The sequence below is a fragment of the Lepisma saccharinum genome, chromosome 1 (assembly GCF_977018435.1).
Source record: "Lepisma saccharinum chromosome 1, izLepSacc3.1, whole genome shotgun sequence".
Classification (NCBI taxonomy): domain Eukaryota; kingdom Metazoa; phylum Arthropoda; class Insecta; order Zygentoma; family Lepismatidae; genus Lepisma; species Lepisma saccharinum.
The window spans coordinates 14412744-14435967 of record NC_139229.1 but is presented as its reverse complement, the minus strand read 5'-3'; the positions used below and the strand labels follow the sequence as shown (position 1 = coordinate 14435967).

Sequence of the window (23224 nt, the reverse complement as noted above, 5' to 3'; positions counted from 1 at the left end):
AGTCCCGATTAGCCAATTTGCAAATGAAGTTGACTTAAAACAAAAACTCAAACTCCATCTGGATTGATAACTGAGAATATTTCTTAAGAATGCCGCAAGTTTCATCCAAACCGGACTGTTGGTTCATGAAACATGGAATAATATATTTTATACAGTGTGTGGCACAAACATGGACTCTTTTAAATGCAACAAAACTAATACTACGTTTTATTTTTTTAAAATGCAAACACATCAACTACATGCTTACACATTGTCATTTGCAAAATATGCACAGTCACATTCATGTTTTGAAAATTACGTCCTGCAATTGACCACTATCAATGAGTGTTGTCAACACCATTACAGATACTCTCCCAACGAAAACAAAAAAGGCACATTTTTATGCCATACCCTGTATATTAGTTTATTAACGCCGTTAGCTTGTAATCAAAGGGTTCCGGGAAATATAACCCTGTTAGGCGCATTGCACAGCAGTTCGGAGCCCACTTTAAACGTAGAAGCATAAGGTGTAAGAAAAGAATGCGCAGGTCCTCACAAAGAAAACAGTTGGATCCCATTGCTGTAAATTAACAGTCAGACTGTTAACTTTTAACGGTAGAATGTTGTAAAATTTACGGTAACCAGCAAGGTGTCATACATTATCGCGAAATGCAGTCTTAAGAAAAATACAATACAGTATCAGACAACGGGTAAATGCCTAATTGATTGATTTTCTTTATTTTACTTCGCTTCTTGTGTCACTTTTGGCTAATTTGCGAAAATTGGGATGAGTGATGATTAATGATGAAAATAAATGCCTAAATAATATATCTCATTAACGACACTCAATTAGTACTTGCATCAACGCTAGGATATGGAAACGGCATGCCTTACTTCACAAAGCTTCCGACGTAGCAAAAACATTCACTCAGTATTTGAAACTGTCGCCCAATTTTAACGACACCCAGAGATTTGGATCATTTCATGCAACCTGCATTCGCATGGGAAAACGCCCGAAAGCAAATTACTTCTACGGCCTACATTTTGTACCTCGTGATAACAATAGGAAAAAAATTCTTAAGGTTCACAGCGATGGCCTTCTAACGGGTACTTTGAACCTTCTACGAAAATATGGCTCACTGAACGCCTGACAAAACTTGAACAGAAGGCAATTAGTTCAATTTACACCCCAGGCTCAAGCAGACACCACTATGCGAATTGTGTATTCTGTGCTACACAAGATCTGCACCTTTTCTTCTCAGTAGGCTGACCCAAATTTCTCAAGACTTGACAGAAACATCTCTCGTTTTGAAAACCCGCTAGAGAGTTCCAAATTCCGCAAAATTACATCTGCCTACAATTCGTTCTAGACCATTCAAGTGAATATTCATGTAGTTTGCTTTCGCTATATGAGACAGAAAATAGCTAAGTTTACAGAACCACGAAACTGTTAAGCCCGCTTTAGACGAAAGCTTTTTCCATAACATTTGTGCCATGACCAAAAAGCTACCGTGTAAAGCGAAAAATCTTATGGCATTTCAGATGCCATGGCATATTTCATAGCATAACCAATCAGATGCGACCTCTAGGTCACGAGTGAAGGTGTAATGGCGACCACGTGAGATGTAAACAATGTATCACTTCCCATTTTTAAAAGCCGATAACTATTGAACCGAGAGGAATAACGTCTTGTATAAAACTTTAACAATGGCGCTGCTTAAATACATACTTTACAACGTTTACTGTACACGTATGGCAAAATATTTTAGTTGTTTCAATTGTAAACACCCTGAACTCAGCAAAGATAATATAACTCAACGTGCCTTTCATGCTGTATATGTTATACATTGTAATCGCAAAAGCTAGCCGAAATGTTACATGAAATGCTTCCGTGTAAAGTGTTATCTGCTATAAGATTTTTGGAAGCATTTACATAGCATTTATGCTAGCAAAAATGTTAAAGGAAATGCTTTCGTCTAAAGCCGTCAGGATAATAAATAAATAAATAAAATATAAAAACACAACAGTGCGAAAACAAACTGCAGAGTGCCCGTAAAGTCCTCGTACTCCTATATTATACTATTACATAGTAATGTACATATACATGTTACCTCTACATATAAATGACATTAATTTATTATAGTATTTATCTATTTACATTATAACATTCTTGCGAACGAACAAAATAAACAAGTTACAATGACAACAACAATACAAAATACAAAAATTAAATTATGGCGATTCAGCCCATGTCTGCATACTTCAACTTTGTAATAATATTAAACACCAAAAGTCATGAACGTCGAAGGGCTTGTAATCAACAGGTTGACTTAGTTCACTACCAATTGTCTTGTGAGTATAGAGCAAATGTAAATTACAAAATTTTCAACAGTCACAACATGATACATGCAAGTAGGGGAACCCTTCACTTCGATACTCCATGAAGAAATTCTAAAATGATATATTTCTTCCGAATGTGTAGCAAGGACAATCAGAAAAAAACACCCACGCCAGAACTCTCGCCTGAATTCTCGGCCACGCGGGTGGCTCCTATTAATTTGTATGTTGTGTATAAGAAAACTGCATGTTAAAATATTTTATTCTTAATTCACTTGAAAATTACGAGCTCTGGCTCACAATTTTAAGTCAAATGCCTACGATTTTCACCGAGAAAAAATATTACAATATATGGGGAGGGGAAAGACCTCTGATTGATTGATTTGATGTTTAAGTCCACTTTATGCACAGTAAGGCTAATCGGAACTGGACCTACAGTTTAAAGTGTGATCCGAACCACTATGTGCTTTCACCGGGAATCGAACCTGAGACCCCTTGATTACAAGGCGACGACGCTACCACTGCAATAGTTGGGAGGGCAGGGAAAGACCTCTGAAAGATCTTTCCTTACATTTTATATATACACACACACGTGCGCGCATATATATAAAATCGGGACCACCGTCGCTCCCACATCCACAAAGATTAACCGTCCTATATGTCGAAATTAGTGAATAATATTTTAAATATTGGACAACAAGAGTGGATTTTATCGATCGTAATGGCTCGTCGTTTTGTTATTATTTAGAGAAACTAATAAATTCTGATTAATATGAAAAACTTTACCTGCCAAGTTTTCAGCATCACGCATAGCATGGCAGCAACACTTACCTGAAAGATAGAAAAACTCAAATTAGATTGATACCAGAATACAGAAATTGTATATATATTTTACACACACACACACACCATCACACACACACACACACACACACACACACACACACACACACACACACACATACACATACATACATACATACATACATACATACATACATACATACATACATACATACATATATATAATGGTAACAAACGTCAACTACTAGATGATCCATTGCATGTAGACTTGACCCTGGGCAAAAATAACAACAAAGCATTTTGAATGTATTCGTCGGGTGTTTTGGGGCCCATCTCGAAAGTCCCTATATTCCACAAAAACTGAGATTTTGGAAAACTTCAGCCATGTTGGATTAGACTGTAACCACCTGGTAAAAATTAGTATAACAAACTAACGTCCAGTTCGTTCACAACAAATTGTAAATTTTTTGCTTGTCCTATTTTTTCTTGTTCAAAGCCTTTTTTACTATACTACTACAAAACATTGATTTTCCAAAAAAAGCAGACTTTCCTGGATTTCTAAACTGCTAGACACCCTGTTGAATAATTAAATTACTTTAGGGTACAGGGTATCACGCAAGCATAAAATCGTTGTTGGCAGTAACCTTAGGTTGTCCTTGAACAATATATTCGCAATAAATGTCTTTAGTAATTAAAATTTAATTTCAAGATATTAAACAACCATATTGACGTCAGCAAGTGACCTGGTACTAGATGCATGCGAGTGATAAGGTCAGAAATAACAATATTTTTCAGATTTTTTTAAAAAAATATGGATGTTCTGACGTCAATGGAAACAATGGGCTTGCAGAAATTACCAATTGGGACTGTTCCTTGCATGTGTGCGTGGGTTTCTTGTAAACATAAGTGAAAGTGCACAGTGTTCGGTCACAAAGACATGGATTTGCATTTATATTATAGAGAAGTTCCCTGCAAAAATTTAGAGATGAAGGTTATCACACAAACAAAAGTGGTTCGCGTGAGCGTAACAATAAAGAAAAATCCTGCCAATGATACATTCTATTCGTGGCACAGAGAATATATATCCAACAAATGGATTCCTGGCGGAAATTGCATGTACGAATACTCATTTTCTTCTATTTTTATACTTCAAGGTCTAGTGATAAACTCTCAATGTTACTAGGTATTTCCGTGGAGATATTGTATTGCCTGTCATACAATAGCAATTCATCGCACTCGTTGCGACACCCGAGTTACTTCACTGTCGATTACGCCGTTATTTAAAATCGTTTTCAACACACATCCGTATTTCTGCCAATAGGACAGCACCACAATGGTTAATCTTTTTTACATTGTAGATACCATGAAGAATTCAGAAATGAATGGATGCGTACGCCTAATCAGTAACTTTGATTTGATTCACTTGTTTTATTTTACTTAGGTTTTCTGCCACTTTTGGCTAATCGCGACGATGAGGATAAGTGATGACATGATGTAATTAATGAAGGAAGGGACACTCACAAAGAACACCCATGCCAAGACCGGGATTCGAACTCCAGACCCTTGGCGTCGTAGCGCGCTGTGATAACCACTCCGTCACGGAGGTCGGCGCAAATGCAATTTGTCGTATACGTTAGTTGAGATTAGGAACAAACATTATCGTGTTCTTGAAGTTACATATTTGTTCCATTTATACTTACTTTACCATACTGTGCTAGTGCTACGTATCATGTACACTCCTGATAAAGTGGCACATTTTATAAGGTTCGACAGTTGAAGTATGCGCCGCTTTATCTGAACAGAACTGTACATAATTCGAAAGTTAAGTTACAAAAAGAAAGTCAGGGCTCTAGATATGACTACGTCCTCTCCCCCCTCCCCCCAAATAAAACGGCGAGTTAGAAATTAGTGAACCCACTTTGGGAACAACTATGCTAATCGAGCCGGCAAAAAGTGGCGACTTCGAAATTTTACACAGACGCAAAACCAAAAATTCCAGTCACATTTTGCGACTTACGACCGATAATATCGAATGCGGCAGCTACAGGAACGGGAGAAGACCAGCTCAAGAAAGAACGGCTGGAGGAAGAGAATAGAGGAGGCCATGTTCCGAAACCGTGGCAAATGCTTGTAGAAACCGACATGTCTAAAGCAACATCAGCTTCCATTCGTCAGAGGCCACTCCCGGATGTCCCGCGTATGAGTCACATGGTTAAATATATACAAGGAGGATACGTGGAATTAATTACAGTCATCTCTTCCAATGCTTGTCAGCATGAATGATAAAAAGGGGCCCAAAAGTTACTACTGCTCGAAGTCCGTCGAAGTAGCCACTAGAAAGGTTTTTACCTCTACATTCCAAGAGCCGTGCTTTAGTTCTACCCGAAAGGGCGAAATTTCCTTAGAATCAAACAAACTCTGTGGTGCAACAGACTTTGAGGGCCAGGGGACACATGGTCTCATCACATAAGAGACCCATCGCCGCGGTCATCTCGCTTGCTTGGCCGAAGTCTGCAACTTCTTCTTTCCAAGTAGCTCCTCGACCTCTCACGAGGTATTAGCAACGCCAAAATTTTAGGGCTCGTACCGGGAGTCGAATCCAAAACCGTTCGCATCAAACGCGATTTGGATACAAGGGGGGCTGTGACATTCGAGAAAACTTCAGAAATTAACCTATTTTTATCGACGGTAGAGCATGAGGCTCTTAATCTCCAAGTCGTAGATTCGAACCCCACGTTGGGCGCCACGTTGTCGTACTCAAAATAAAGACTTCGAAATTAATTTGATCAAAACTTTATTCCGCACCGCGCACGTTCGAGTGCAAGGTCACTACACTGCGAATAACACCGTTGACAAGTATTTGCAAGAATTAAATTCAAGCAGAACGGATTTCAATTATTTACGCGTCACGTTACACTAGCCAATTTGCGGGGCTTCCCAACTGCGTAGTGATAATGTCGTCACCTTGTAATCAGGGAGTCCCAGGTTCGATGCCCGGTGGAGGCACATAGCGGCTCCGATTCTACTTTAAACTGTAAATCAGTACCGATTTGCCTGTCCGTGCATAACGTGGACTTTCAAACCACAGTCAATGCTCCATGATATATTATGGAAATACCTTGAAGGTCATATTATGAACAAAAAAAAATACATTTTCCGCACTCACATTTAATTTAGTTTCTGTCCATAACTCAGCAGGACGCACTGAACAATTTTCCCTTTACTTACTCTGAGAAAATGTGTGAAAAAGATGCATTGGAATTTTCCCAGTTGGGAAAAATTGCGAACCGGACTCTTTACCGCAATGAATATGCATCTACTATTCTCGCTTACGTCAAGCATCGACTATACTGCCGGTAAAAAATATGTACGATGTTTCAGAGACAAAAATTGAGCATTCTCTCAGCATTTGTGCGCGTGAACATGTATACCTACACAAATGATTGCTGACACTAAGGTTAAATGTTCTCTGTACAAGGCCATAGGGAAATACCCAGGGCACATAGACAGGAAATATGCATCCGTGTGTATGAACAGATGAAGTAAATGCTGGCAGGAAGGGGGAAATAAGCATATGCGAAGAAACAAGGACATGGGGCAGTGTTAGATAGGGGAATAAAAGAAAGGTCGTACCAGAATATCACTAGGAAGCGGTAGTCGTTCTAATGTGATCATTGTGAAAGAGGGGTCAGTTGAACAGGCGATGAGAGAGACGGGGAAGTGTTGGGAAATAGTTAACTTTGTACTGTAGGGACGAAATATTTTAGACAACAAAGTAAAAATTTGAAGAATATGCAGAGAATCCATAAAACGGATAAACGCACAGATTGGATGACGTATTTGTTTGACGGTAGAATAGAACGTGACGGATAAAAGAATATACGGAGTGTGAGTGAAACGGATAAACTATCCGGATAATGCAGACATATTTCAGATATCCATATATTTGATTCCTGGATAGAAAATAATCCGATATCCGGATTTAGCCATTCCAGCTCGCAATCAGTGTGCCATGGAACGTTGGCAGGTTCTGACACGAGGCGTTCATCCGAACGGGTTCCTTTTCAGGAGATGCAGCAAGCACGAGGAGCAGCATGACGTCAGCGAATATGCCTCATTCTACCTTGAGACTTCTGGTTTTTCAACACTTCCATTGGCTCTCCATTGTCTGATGCACCTCATTACGCTGTGCTGCTATGGCACGGGTTGATGTGCTCACTGCGTCTCCCGAAAAGAAACTTATTCGGATGAACACCTGCACCCTGTCTCTCAATCGGCCAACGTTCCATGGCGAGCCTTGCAGTTAGTTTAACATGGGAGATTCCTGCGCTTGTGTTAGGGTTATACAGTGACTTGATGGATACAATGAATGCCAACCTGTATAAACTGATTCCTATGAAGAACTGATAACGAAAAGTGACAATGCAATTCAAGACCTCCATGTTATTTCCAGCATTATATCAACAAGAATACCAGCAGAAAGATGTTGAAACAGCGGAGAACCTTGTGCGAAGAGATACAACATTAATCTCAACATACATGCACTTCCTACAATTATCCGAAGGTCAGGACTATTTACAGATAACCACGTACAAATACTTCGGAGCGTAACCCCATTTATCTAGAGACCTGCAAGGCTCCTTTGCATTAGTTCACTTACTCTGTGCGTAAGGCGGTATGCTTTATGTCGATCATTCTGAATCTTAAGGAGAGCTTCCCACTTATTTTGGCAAATAAAATTCCATAACTTTTTCAGGCATTTTTAAAACACGTTTTCAGACGCTCGGGAATGTGCTATACTCTTTGTGACAAGGTATGACGCCCGTGTCAGACCATTAGGGAATGTTATAACGTGGTATACTGGCTGTGACAAGCTATGACGTCCCTGTGCCATTCCTGAAGAAACCACAACGCGTGCCGCAGCTGACATCTTAAAGTGTTGCCACGTCCTGTCCTATATCTCCATTGTGAAGTGAACAGTTGTGAGGGTACCGATATTCTTACATGTTAGAAGAGGGACATATTATCATATATATTTTTTTATAAATGTTTCTGTTGTGTGTGAATAAATGCTTCTAAATACGCAATGTATGATTTTAGCATCTTTGTTGCAGGGAAAGCACTACAATATGCCGTCAAACCACACCAAGTACGGAGGCCTTTAACGCTCCATTCAGTGTTTTGTTTCACCAATTAGGCAATCACTACTACGGTGGCAACTCACTCAGTTACATATTATTTTTAGAGTGTAATGCTCTAAAAATAAATATTTTATTTATCACACAATCATATCTACATTCGGTCACAAAACGTTGTTCATTACTTGGAAATAGTGCTAAACAATCAGAGAACAGAAAATGTACCGACACAACAACTGGAAAAATCACAATATGTACACATTAAAAGCACGTGCAAAGCGTTATAGCACGTGCATCACTATTTTTTACCTACTTGAATCTTGAAACCGGTTGTCCTTGGAGGGGTATCAAATTCGAAAAAGGTGACAAAGTCCAAAATGGTGATTTGCGAATACGTGTAAAATGAGTCAATTCGCTTGTTTGCAACCATGTGTAACAATGGGATTTTGTCTCTTTATCAACCAGTTAAACCCAGTTTAGTATTTTATCTGTGTACTAAAGGTCCTAAAATAATAACTGATAACGGTCACCAAAAGAGAATATCCGGTTAATTCTATGATAACATGTTTTTCTTCCTCTAGTGCTGGTTTTCTTTCTTTATCTGCCAATGTGTTTTGTTTTAGATGCATATCTCCATTTTTTGCACTTGTACGTAATCCACAAGTTATTTCAGTCTAAACTGTGCAGGATCAAGGCCTGTAAGGTTGAGACGGAAATAGCTGGTGGATTATGACCCGATTAAACAATAAGATGGTCATGTTCTGATCCATATATTGTATCGAGAATACATGAAAGGTAGACTTAATTGATTTGGTTTATTATACTTCGCTTTTATCCCACACTTGGTTAATCACGAAGATGAGGATGATATGATGAAATTGATGAAGGGGACACTCACAAAGAACACTTATGTCCAGGCCGGGAGTCGAAACCTGGACCCCTATGCTGTGCCACGGAGAACGCCCCACGTATAATTAAAATTTATTAAAATACGAAAATGTCACGAAATGTGTTAATGTATGTACTTCTGGAGTAAAATATAGGATTTGTGGAATACAATATACTGGGTGAGTCTGTTAAAAGAGGCCCCGTGGAAAATGTGCTCCTTGCATGTAGGCAACCCTGGTACACCGAAGAGAAGAGTGGGGTAGAGAACATTCCAGGATATCGGTGCCAAGAAGTTTCGACAACATGGCATAGAGGGGGATTGAAAAGAAAGTGTCCAGTAGTGACCTTGAGGCAGGCAGCGTGCAGGTCAGTTGAGTGCAGTTGAGCGGCGAGGAAAGTTGTGAGTGTGGTTCGGTGGGTCAACATGGTGTTAACGGTGCAGCAGCGTATCTTTGTTGTCGAGACGTTTGCACGCCTCGGTTCTTGGAAACAGTGTGCAGATTTGTTTACGAAGGAGTTCGCGGTGAATGGAGTTCCAGCGAAGGCCCCAACGAAATCAGTAATGCAAAAAATGATTGCAAAATGACGGGAAACCGGCCCCGTGCTGAATAGGCGAAAAGTGCGTCCAAAAACTGTCTGCACTGAGGCAAAGGTGGGCGATACGCAGTCCACGAAAATCATCTCGGCGTTTGGCACAACAGTTGCAGGTGTCCCAGTCAACCGCTATGCGGATCCTGAAGCAGGACTTGAACTTGTACGCATTCAAAGTTACCGTGATGCATCAGGTGCGGGATGTGGACAAGGCAGTTCGCGTGCAGTTTTGTGAGTGGTTTCTGTCCAATATTGCTCCTGAGGTGCTGCAGGATGGTTACTTGTTCATTTCCGATGAAGCATGGTTCCATCTGTCAGGCTACATAAACTCCCAGAACACGCGACACTGGTCAGGTGACAATCCACACGTGTTCATGGAGGTTCCACTGCACGCCCAGAAACTCGGTGTCTGGTGTACCGTGTCGTCAAACCGCATCTTCCCCGTGTTCTTCCACGAGACTGAACTCGGCTCGTTACATCAGTAAAATATTCAACGTGTTTGTTGAACAACTGACTGAAGATGGGCGAAGGAACGCTTACTTTCAGCAGGATGGAGCCACGGCGCATACAGCATGTTCAACGATCACGCGCATTGAGGAAGTGTTCCCGCCTTATCGCGTCATTGGCCGTGGCACGAACCAACCTTGGCCACCTCGTTCTCCAGATTTATCACCTTGTGATTTCTTCTTGTGGGGAGCTCTAAAGGGATATGTGTATAGCAACAACCCTCACACACTCGAAGAACTCCAGAACAACATTATCACAGCTATCCACGCCATCCCGCAGGATGTCCTCGCCCGTGCTTTTCAGAACATGTGGTATCGTCTGCGCACGTGCCTCGAGGTCAACGGAGGACATTTCCTCTAGGTAGGTTGTTGTCACACTGTACTGTTTTTACAGAAGAGATGTTTCATTAATTTACGTTTATGTCAAGTTTTCTAAACTGCTTGGCACCGATATCCTGCAGGATATCTCTACCCCGCTCCTCTCTTCGGTGTACCAGGGTTGCCTACATTCATGGAGCACATTTTCCACGGGGCCTCTTTTAACAGACTCACCCAGTATAAACGTACATATGTACTTATGGGATAAAATATGTAAATATGTGGACATAATGGAGTAAAATATATAAATACTAGCACTTACGGAGTAAAATAGGTAGATCTATGCATTTACGGAGCAAAATATGTACGTATGGAGTTCAATATGTACTTTAAAATGCGCATTTTAAGAATTCATTTGGCTCGAACTCCAATATTTCACTGATTTGATATAACATTGTTAACAGAACAAATATGTAATTACATAATTATCCGGGATTTACTTAATCACTAATTTCCATCTAAACGAAGCATCACCAAAAAGATTTGTGTTCGCTAACGCAACGTAACCCAATCTTTACACTCGAGGAGACAGCCAAAAAGTTTAGCATCTGGCAAGAGTTGCACTCTGGTATCGCTAAGATATCTATCCTCACTCATGGTTACTTGGGCAATTACATGCTAGCCGTAATCGCTAATGCAACATTTGCAAGGTTTAAAGATCACAGATTGAGTTTATTAGTGCAAAGTACTTGTTTATAGTTCACTGTTAACCAAAAGCACTTCGAACACCACTCTTATATTTTCACAACGGTGAAAAAATATTGAGATGTGATATCTGATTCAAGCTTCTTCTCACGGATATACCTTGCAAACTGTGATCTTGTATAAGTTCTGGTATCTCTTTCGGGAATCAGCTTTATTTTTAGCTAAGTTCTGACAGAACACTGAACCGTAATTTCAGAGAATCATAGGTCGGATTATTGTCCCACTCAATATCTTATTTTATCATAGAAAATGATTCCAAGATAATACTGATTGGAGAGTCCCGAAACTTGTTTTTTTCCCAATTGGCAAAGCAGATGAAATCTTACGGTAAGTTTGGATTGAAAGTTCAATTCTTATCGCAAGACAGAAATAGTTACTATTATTCAAAATATAATCGACTGGTATTGACTAATGACGACATGGTTTTACCCTAGAATCTATTGGTTAGCGCTATTAAACCAAAGTCTCTGAATTCGAACCGGTTCATATTTGTTGTTTGGAGTGTAAGGGTTCAACTTTTATAAAGATACCCAAATGTCACCCAAAGTACACCCCGGACTGCATTTAGCTGACTAACGATGCTCTGGTGCCTGGACCTACAGTCAAGAGAATCCTCTGTAGGAATTATGTCGTCTATGCCTGCTTGCGATTGTCCCTTCATCTATTTCATCTTAACATCATCATCTTCGCAATTAACAAAAAGTGAGAGAAACGCGAAGTAAAATACATCATTCATTCATCTTTATTCATAGAATGATCATGTCTTATCCAGCTTCATCAGGCAAAGATTTCTTAACTTTACTACCTTTCGAAGATTAGAGAAAAATTAAAAATAAATGCTGGCTGTTTAATATTATCTCACTCCACTCTCGAAGTCAATGGTATACTTTTACATTGTTTTAACTTATTTGCACATCTGACTGAATACAGACCCGCAGTTTTGAATATCTGAGCACCTCTTCTAGTGGGATAGCTCTTCTACCCCATCCCCTCCCCTTTACTACAGGATAAGACTATCTAAGCACATCGAGACACACGGGAAATAATTATTCTACCAAGCAGCAAAGATCAACTGTCTGCACAATGATTTCCTCAGAAGTATATCTAATCTCATACGCGATGTGTGGGTTGAAGTACACATGTTTCTAGATGGCACGTCATAGACAAATACAAGGTGTTCCAAAATAAACCTCCGCATTTGATCAGTTTACTATTACTCTAAAAATATTTATATTTTATTTTTCTTGCTGTGCGCGTGTGTAGATACCTCCAATGTGAATAACCCGTGGCGAAACTGCCCGTGAAGGCCTGGGTCTACCTACCTTACTCCCGACTGCAATCAGGAGACCATCCAACCAGTTACGGCGGGTGACGTGTGGTCACCACGACGAACCCGCATTTGTTGTTATAGGTTTCCATGACCGGGTGATGCTACTCATTCGTAGCTCCTCACGATGGTGGGTGGCTACCGGTCCCATACACAGGCCGAAATCTCAGAGAAAAGTTCACCTTGTAGCCTCTTAGACAGCACGGTCACGGTGCGGTACGTACACTCGCCTCAATTAGTACTTCGGTAGTTTGTTTCTTTATACAGCATATTTGCAGAAGATACAATTCAACATGCAACTAACTTCGTTGACCCTGTACATGTATATAGTACTCATTTATTTTGCAGGTGACCATATTAGTGTACAGTCATGGACACTTCTGGGTTGTAACGATTCCATTGAAAGTTAATGGAATTGTTATAACCCAGAAGTGTCCGTGACTGTACAATATCGTATCTGCAAGGTGATGACTGAACGCTGAAGAAACGATGGGGGTGCAAGAGACTACACCCAACTTGGGAAATCCCTTCTTATCTCGACACGACCATCGTGCGTGGAGGAAAGAATACAGGAAACATGGCTGTTAAGTTGATCTCAAAACATTTTCAAGTAATCAATCACTACATAATCCAGCACACTGGTACTTAACAAAACGTGCTGCTTCACAAGATCAATCTTCAGGAATCATTTAATGTCTCACATAGAGTGAATGACAGTGGCAGTAGGAACTTGAGGTTCAGATGACTCATCACATTCCACAGCTTCAAAGTGCAAGTCCAGTTTCGAGTATAATGACAGCTCAAAAGAAACTTTGGGTGATTTATCCCTAACCTACTTCTATTGATTGTTTTCACACAATGTTCATCTTTGCATTTTTATTTTCTCCCCATGTTAATCCAATGATGGGAGTACCGCACAAAGCTAAGGTAGATTTTGGGGATCGTTACTTACGGCTATGACGGCCTGAAGCAACTCGCTTGCTTAGCAAGAGGGACACAAAGGTGATGGGGTGACAACCCAGAGAAACAACGTTAACACGTAAACAAGCAAAGGGGACTCGCCCCTGTGAAATAAGAACAACACTTAAACATTCGATATTAACTATTTATGTTGAATTCGAATTTCTGATCGTTAAAACCGTTGACGAGACCGCGTCTGTCGCCAACGGTGCTTCTAGTATAAAGCTGCATTTACTATATTTGTTTTATACGATTCCGGTAGAATTCATGTTAGCGGATTTTTCAGATCCACTGAAGGTCGCTGGTGTGATTTGCTTTTAAGAAGCTTTTTTCCAGCGCTCTAGAAGGACCCCTTTAGACTATCGAGTTATAACGCCCGAAGTCCCGGGTTCGAGTCACGTCTTCGGCGTGATACGGTACTGAACTGATGAAACAGGCAAGAGCACAAGGACGAAGCAGACATTGAGGTGAAATATCAAAGCGAAAACCTGTTGTCTACCTAGGAACAGAATTACAACAAGTCTCAAAATAACACATTAAAAATTCAATGTTTCCAGGGTTGCTTACTCACAACGCCAAGGAAGAAACAGTGCAAGAGAAAAACCCACGTAGTAGCTGACACATGGAAGATTTTTAATCCTTTTTACCTGATGGGAAATCCATGAAGCGTTGAAATTTTAATGTTATTTTGTGCTGGGTTTTTATTGTTCCTGGTTATTGACAGATAAGGGAATGCTCTATCCAGCACCTGGCCGAAGAAGATACAGAAAATTATTGAGGGTGGTTCTCTGGCTAGGAAACCCAAACATTCCACAATAACTGCTAAATCTTTGTACGATATCCTGTGAAAATTGACATGTGCTTAAATTATATGTTACAAAACAAGGTCTGCCTAAAGCAGTTGTTTAAAAGTCGATGCCCCGATCCCAAGAACATTACTAGTAAACATCTATTTTTGCTAAGTTTATACGTTAATTAATATGTGCCCCTTCAAATTTAATATTAATAAATAAATTATCGTATAATCACAGAGTATTATTTCCATTATGTCTATGCTTATTCATAAATATAAAATTTGGATTAAATTAGTTGACAACTACCAGATCTAATGAAGTATTTTAGTATCGTCGGGCCTTCATTCTAATGTTTATATTGCGAGTAGAACACTTGTACTTCAGACTAGGGGAAAAAATCTCATATAGATCTCTTAAATTTTGGCTACAGACCCCGCATCCACCTAGGAAAAATGGTGGAACTCTGAACGCCTGCTGCCAAGTTATATACATAAATAAAACTGTATACGTGTATTGTATACTACTAGAATGTAGACTATCAAGGACGCCCCCAGGATTTTTTCTCAGGGGGAGCAGTCATAGAAACGTTTATTATTATTACTATTATTATTGCTATATACAATAGTATATAACGTTCCAAAATATAAATCAAGAAAAAATTATTATTATCAGTAAAATTGAAAAATGGTGGTGAATTTATAAAAAAATATTAATCGATGATTTCATTTATGACTTCCCTTAAAATATTATATTTAGGTATAGGATGTCATTTGCTGTAAAAACCAATATGAGTTAATCCTTTTATTACTCTTTGTGACAGTGCTGTATAAGTTGTTTTTTAACTGTTCTCAGTACTTTAAATAAACTATTATTATTGCTATTATTGTTTTTAATTTTTATTATTATTATTGTATACTTTAATTCATGCAAGACAAAAAGCTTTTATCTATTAAAAAAGTAGTGCTCCCCTGTTCTTAGCACCACGCCATGAAGGCGTATAGGGGGTGTGGGGGTAACGCCCCACACTTTCTTGATCCGGTAGTGAGTGGGGGTCATGTGATCAGCATCACGACCCTTACCGCCTTTACCCCCCAGGGTTTCCCCCAGGTACCTAGATAAAAATAGACTGTAAGCTTAAATTAACCCTACTTCAAATATTAATAATAATAGTTGCTGTAACTTACGGCCTATAAGTCACAGAAAACAATACTTTTTGTTATAAAATATCTCTACAAGTTCACCTTTCGAGTTACATTAACTCTTTCCAGAAATCTCAGGGGAGGGAACAAAAGTAGACTATTTTCTGTTGTGGTAAAGGTTCAACGAATATGAACCTTCCATATAAAGCTGATAGTACTCCATGAGTACAGTAATTTACGCTTTCCTGAAACTGAATACAGACGGTAAAAGCCCCGGTCACTCTGTGGAATTTCTTCCTTCCGTGACCTTCATATTACAACCTGACTCACTGGTCACTGCCCGCCCAGCCATTCCAGGTCCTTAGTACGTAATCATTATCCTCACGACCTTGTATCATCTGGAATTAACTTCTCTTTTTCGCACTTGTTCGGAATCACGCCCCGAGGCGATAAGAGGATCTTCCAATGAGTCAACCAACAACAATATTTTTAATGCAATTTTTATTACATAGTTCAATTGAACAACATTATCAGTTTTTCAGCATAGGCTTGCATTGTTTCAGGAATGTAACACACACTAGCTTCAAACCATACAAAAAATGAGGAAATTAGGATTAAAATGCTGCTGGGGCAAACCGAATACTCACGGGGGAAATCAGGTGATATGGACGTCACACACCATTACACCAATTCACTATCAACGTATGGCCGCTTATTTCTCCCCCTAGTATCAGGAAAAGTAGAGTAGATAATCTAGCAGCATTTTTTTCCTTACATATACACAGTATCTTCCTCAAAAACACAATCAATAGTTTGAGCACGGGGACTAGGAAATCCTTGGATTCAACTGGGAAATTTTACACTTGCACAAGGGAGAGGGAATTTGCTGTACGTAATAACTAGACATCTGATTTTAGGTTTTTAACCTATTTTTCCCTTTGCAGGTAAATAAGAAGTAACAAGTAATGTCAGCATTTCATAAAAAAACGCAAGAACTAACGAAGTTTTATAGTGTCTAAAATTAACTTTTTTGCTTGTTATAACCTATTTTAGGTTCATGTGCCAAACTTAAACCTTTTTTTAGGTTTTCATATTTTTTAAAGGTTTTACAGGATTTTTATACCTCAGAGATATTTACTAGGTTTGGTGGCCAAATAATTCAATGACTGGCGTGTTTAAAACATGTTTTCTGTCGATTTCCCTCCCTCCAAGTAAATGATGTTTATCAAAGCTCTAAACAAAACAAAATGTCTGACGCCACTGTTACCTGCACTATAGACTCTTAATGCTAAGCCTCGCATACTAAGATAAGTAAACTGTCCTTGCTCTCCTCTTTTCTCAGTTTTGGCACCCAATCATCTCTACTGCCTGCACAGTCCAAAGTGCAAGCTTCTGATCTGTGTGGCTTTGTTCACTTTCGCGTCAGTTTGGTCCTTTCTAGCATTCAAGCCTGGTGATAACGTTTCAGCATTCAAATTTGCCCTACTGACTATGTTTCAATACATGAAATGATCCTCACAGACAAAAGGCGGAGTTTGAGTGTGGATAACATGCAAAAAGATTCATGGTGGTCACTACAGGAGCATGATAAAATTCAAGTATAATTCCTGGTTTTCAAGGCGAACTTTCCAAGAATTCAAGGATACAAGCAGATTTCTATTCCAACCTCACGTATTACAGACCAGGGTGGCTACAAACAAGCAGAAATAAAATTCCCTGACTTTTCCAGGTTTTCCAGGACAAAATTTACATTTTCCCCTGACAATTACAAACTAAACTAAATTGATGTTTTTGCAAATGGAAATAATAAACTCATACAGATCCACGTATGGTTGTGTTAAGTACCAATATTATCTTCTATGAAATTGACTTACTTTCTCTATTCTCTATGATATTAATTCAAACTGCAAAATAGTGAATTTGGAAAATTATTACAATACACAAGCTAGGGAAGGATTACGGAATTCTGTCACACACAGTAAGTTTAAAATAAAATACTTGATTATTTTTAAAGTTACGACTGAATGAGATAAGAGTGAAGAGTGATTGACTAAGAAATACATTTCAATGAACTAATGACAAACCTTTTCTTTTTTCCAAGTGATCTGATAAAATGTACTCTATAGAAGAGAGAATAGCCGTTGTTTGTGCTCGTCTGCGTGGAATGACATATGAACAGGTGCGGATGGACTTCACTCTGAAATTCAGAAAACCAGGCCCCACCAGGCTGGCTATTAAGAACCTGGTCAACAAATTCAAGTGAATAGGTATTGTTGAGGATGATGAAGAACGTCCTGGTAGGCCAGCCATAACACCACAAATTGTGGAAAATGTACAGGACGCGATCACACGTATCCCCACCACATCCATAATCCCAGCATCTACCAACTGTGGCTCATAGCATGGTGGATTGGGGCACGCCAAGCTTCTTACTATGCACCAACAGGATGGGGCACCACCCCATCTTGCCATCATCGTTTGTGATCACCTAAATGAAGTTTTTACCGGTAGATGGATTGGTCGTGTCTCGCAATGGGGAGTTGCCCCCCCCCCTCCCTCTCGATCTGTCCCCATTAGACTTTTACATTTGAGAGTTTATCAAGTGTAAGGTGTACGGGGCGAGGATTCAAAGCATAGCCCAGTTGAAACAATGCATTACGGCCGCAGTTGCTGAGATTACACCAGCTATGTTGGAGAAGGTGTTTCGGGCTATGGTGGATTGTTGGTATATGTGCCTAGACTTGAGGGGTGGTCACATTGAGTTATACTGATTTTGTGTCCTACTGTGATATATGTTTCAGTACACATTGTATTTTGCACCATAAATCCTGTTCATGCAGAAATGTTAAATGACTTTATAGACACCCTGTACAATTTGTAATTTATCAGTCTCCTTATACATTCTCGGTATTATATGTTGATATTTCCACTGAGGTTTGGAACCCTCTGCTTGCAAGAACCATGAGTGCGGACTCATTTTTCAATGCATAAAGCTACTTCTCTCTTCTCTGTAAAGCAAACAACTTAACTCTTGCATATAAGTGAAACAATTGAATCGAGCAAAATAAAGTGTCATATTTCCTTACATTATCAATAGGATTTCTGCTTCAGTACAGTATATCCAAGTAAAGTACTGTGAAACTGACAACATGCAGTTATACCATTATTGCTGACGAAAAGGGTATGTAGGTATTAGAAATTTAACGCAAGGCATTTATAGAATTGCATTGTATAGGTACCTGATTTAGTTAAACCACACATTAAAACAGGAACACTCTAATAATAAAAGCTTCTGAAAGTTCATATACGAGGGGCATCCTGAAAAAAGCTCCAATGGTGCCTATACGCAGCACTAGTGGTCGGAGAGCGACACACATACACATGCAGGCAGGAAGAAGTGGCATGCAGTTGTAATCTGGTACAGTTGCAATGCAACCGTTTTAGGACAGTTCTAGGTTAAAGATTGCACCAGCAATCATGTGAGGTGTGCAGAACGGACGTCGTGAGTGATAGTACAGACGATGGTGCAGACAATTCACGGAAGGCCAATCGAATGTGCACAACCCCATCCAGCCGAGTACCCACGGGCCCTTTGCATCACTTCAGGTGAGAGATCTTGGACCACTCCATGTACAGCCCTGTCCTTGAATGTACTGACTTTCATCTCTTTGTTTAACTGAAGAGGTTTCTGGCAGGGCAAGGATTTGACAGCTACACTGCTGTACAGATAGATCCAGTCTCTGCTGTCAGACACATATAACATGGGCATACAAAATTTAGTGCCTTGCTACGACAAATGCCAGAACAACGGTGGTGATTATGCCGAAAATTAGGTTAGGACTCACTGTTACTAATGCTATAAATTACAAATGATATTCTTGTTTTATTTATGCCTAATCGGTAGGGACCTTGATATTTTTTTTTTTTCAAATTGGTGTATTTTCTTATTTTTTTATTTTTTACTACTGGGTGTTATTTTTCTCAAGATTCACATTTTCATTTTAGCGCATTTTCTGCCCAATATCTGAAATTATACCTTCATGGTGTTTTTAAACTATACTGTTTCAAATTGTAAGTCACATGGCTTATGTCTCTTAGTGAGAGTTTTATTTTTATTCGCATTATTTCGATATTTCAAACGGGCAAAAAATGTGTCCAGACATCACTGCCCATTCCTAAACATAACTTCGCAGCAATTACCATTTTGCACGGTTTTGGCGTTTGCGAAAAATCCATATACTGCATCAGCAATAGTAAACGGGGATTCATAGTATTCGTATGCTTGAAGAATAGTAAAATATACTCCTAATAATCGGAAATTACTTTCTGGCCACCCCTCGTATAAATCAGTAGATGGAAAGTGAAAATGTAGCAGGGCTGGCAGAGAAAAGTCAATTCTTGAAGAAAGTGATTTGCTTTTATGATTGAATGACTCGAGTAAATATGATATTAAAATATTTACATATTTATTATTAGTATTTTATTTCATAATATTGGACATTAACCTTACTCAGTGAGAGATTAATGACCATCTCTCACGAGTTTAAACAGACAGGACAGAGAGTGGAATTAATTTCATTGCAATAATAGTGTTGTAGTAAATTTGAGGTTGGGAGCATGCACTTGCCAATTTTTATAACGTTCACCAATGCAGATTTATGATTTACTTTTTCGTGATAGTATTCAATATATATCCCGTTTGGTTGGATTCTTCTTGATATCTAAGAATAGTGCAATGTCATTGTAAACGTATGTTAACTTGTGCGAAACCAGTAATACGTCAGGATGATGAAGACCTTCGTAAGCACTGGTACATTAAATAAGGTGAAGTGAGCCAGAAGAGTAATAAAATTCCAGCAGCATATTTGCAGTCTAAAGCTCTTCTTGTTTATGCATACGATTTTTGTTGGATGTTGCAGTCCATGCAATTTCTGTGAGATACTTTGTCGGGTGGCGATATTCGACAAAAATCGTATGTATCAATGGAACCTATTTGTTTCCATGTTCCTTCAGTTTCTCCAACAAAATGCCTTACTACGACGTCTGACAACTATCGGCCGGCGCCACCTGCTCTTATCCCTCCATCTGTTGACAAGTCCCCTTACTACTCCCATATGGACAAGAAAAAATGATAATTCCATGAAATTTTCACGTAATATTTAGAGGCTTAACCTTTACTCCCCCGGTTTTTGTGGGTTTTTTTCATTGAAATTCGGTGGTCGCGCCCCCAAACCCCCCTTCCTCGGTTCGGCGTTCTGAATTGTACACGGTTATCTATTTTTCGTAAAAAAAAAAGAGTTTCACATTTTGGCTTATTATTCAACTTGTATGGCACCCAAGAACATGAAACATGTTTCATTCTCTTTGGAAACGTCCACTCTTTGAAGAGAATACTAAGGTTTGCGCCTTCTCCCCAAAATAGTGTGAGAAGGGGGACACAAATCCAGATTTTTGTTGTTTTTTTTTTATTGAAATTGGGAGGTCGCGCCCTCCAAACCCCCTTTCCTCGGTTCGGCATTCTGAATTGTACACGTTTGTATGCTCTGATGTTTTAGCTGCAAAACAAAACTTATCCGAAGTAGATTCCTCCCATAGTGCCCGAGTTATAACAATTCTCCTACAAAAATGCAAATTACCTATTTTTCGTAAAAAAAAATAATCACATTTTGGATCATTATTAAACTTGTATGGCACCCAAGAATATGAAACATGTTTCACTCTCTTGAGAAATGTCCAATCTATAAAAAGAATACTAAAGTTCGCGCCTTCTCCACAAAAGAGTGGGAGAAGGGGGCAAACTCCAGATTTCTGTTTCTTTCCATTGAAATTCGGAGGTCGCGCCCCCCAAACCCCCCTTCCTCGGTTCGGCGTTCTGAATTGTACACGGTTGCATTCTCTGATGTTTTAGCTGCAAAACAAAATTTATCCGAAGTAGATTGCTCCCATAGTGCCCGAGTTATAACAATTTTCCTCCAAAATTGCAAATTACCTATTTTTCATAAAAAAATAATCACATTTTGGCTCATTATTCAACTTATATGGCACCCAAGAACATGAAACATATTTCATTCTCTTGAGAAATGTCCATTCTTTGAAGAAAATACTAAAGTTCGAGCCTTCTCTCCAAAATAGTGGGAGAAGAGGGGGCAAACTCCAGATTTTTGCTTTTTTCCATTGAAATTCGGAGGTCGTGCCCCCCAAACTCCCCTTCCTCGGTTCGGCATTCTGAATTGTACACGGTTGCATGCGCTGATGTTTTAGCTGCAAAACAAAAGTTATCCGAAGTAGATTGCTCCCATAGTGCCAGAGTTATAACAATTTTCCTCCAAAGAGTGTTCGAATTTAAAATTCCCGCCGAGAAGCCCGGGCGAGAGAAATTTCTCTCTCTCTCCTCCTGCCATCACTGGTTTCTGGCGCCATGGTTGTGTTGCGCATAAAAGGGGCCTAAAAGTTGATGCCGAAACTTACGAACGAGACTTCCTGCTCCCGTGCAGAGTTCCATAAGGATATCTTTAAATAAATAAATAAAAAAGAAGTCAATGAAGACGAAATTCCCTGACATTTCCCTGACTTTTTTTGACACCTCAAATTCCCTGACTTTTCCCGGTTTTCCAGGTTTTCCAGGTCTGTCGCCACCCTGCAGACTCTCCCCCTCCACCCCCCATCAAAAATATTAACAATATAAAGGGTTTTTGAGATTCAAATTTACCAAAAAATTTACCTAATCAACTTCAAGGTATCTTATTTTGCAATAATCTTCCGTCTGTCAGATAGATTGTTCTGCAAAGGACATCAACAAAGTAAACGGATTGAGAAAATTCTGTTTTATTTTCCAAGCAGCTTTCTTTTCCTTTTTCAAAAGAAAATGAAAATAAAAGCTAAACTGAAAGAAACTTGTCTCAGGGCATTTATAAACATGTATAGATTTCATTGCATTTGGATTAATAAAAGTTGCAATTTTTCACGTCTACGGAGAAAAAAATGGGAATAGAGAAAACACCCTCCTGTAACTTTTTTCATGTTTTACCAAAATTCCTTAATAATTTCCAGAGCCAATAATTTACGCAAAATTCAAGGATTTCCAAGCGATATTGGGCAGTAAATTATACATATGTAATTAATTTTTCATACCAACAAGTAACTTTTGCTAACAGCAGAAGTGTAGTATTATAATAATTTGTAGATAATTTTGAAAATGATATAAAGAAATGAAAATTTGTTTACAAAATTAATATTTGGAAATTACGGTTCTTGTGAAATTTTGTTTTTAACGATTGTATCTAATCAGTATTTTTCAGGAATTTTTGTACCAGTCTAGGTTTTTTTGCAACCTACTTCAGGATGTTTTCGAGACTAATTTAAGATTTTTAGAACCTATTTTAGGATTTTTAGAGCCTATTTTAGGAATCTAAAAGCACACTTTTTAGAACCTAAAAATCCGAGGTCTAGTAATGACATATCCAAAAGCAAACTCCAAAAGAACTGAAACAGTTTCCTACTTCATAAAAATAGTGGGGGGAGGGGGGGGGGGGGTTGAGTCAAAGTTTAAGTTAACTTAGTTCAAGTACACACAGAAAACTAAATGCATCACATCGATTGATGCACTAAAGTGTGTCCTATGGCCTCTGCGAAGAATCAGATTCATAGTTTCATACATTTTTGTGTATTTTTGTATGTC

The 23224-nt window shown here is 39.0% G+C and overlaps 1 protein-coding gene across 3 annotated transcripts in view; it reads right to left on the bottom strand.

Annotated features, from left to right (window-relative positions):
- IP3K1 (inositol-trisphosphate 3-kinase-like protein) overlaps positions 1-23224 on the bottom strand; it is a 238345-nt gene that overhangs the window by 59560 nt on the left and 155561 nt on the right. For 2 of the 3 annotated variants that reach the window (XM_083129406.1, XM_083129407.1), the window contains exon 4: positions 3103-3147. The exons of the other annotated variant lie outside the window; for it this stretch is intronic. In XM_083129406.1, coding sequence (XP_082985532.1) covers positions 3103-3147 — 45 coding nt within the window. The remainder of the gene's footprint in view (positions 1-3102; positions 3148-23224) is intronic. 3 annotated transcript variants of the gene reach the window in all.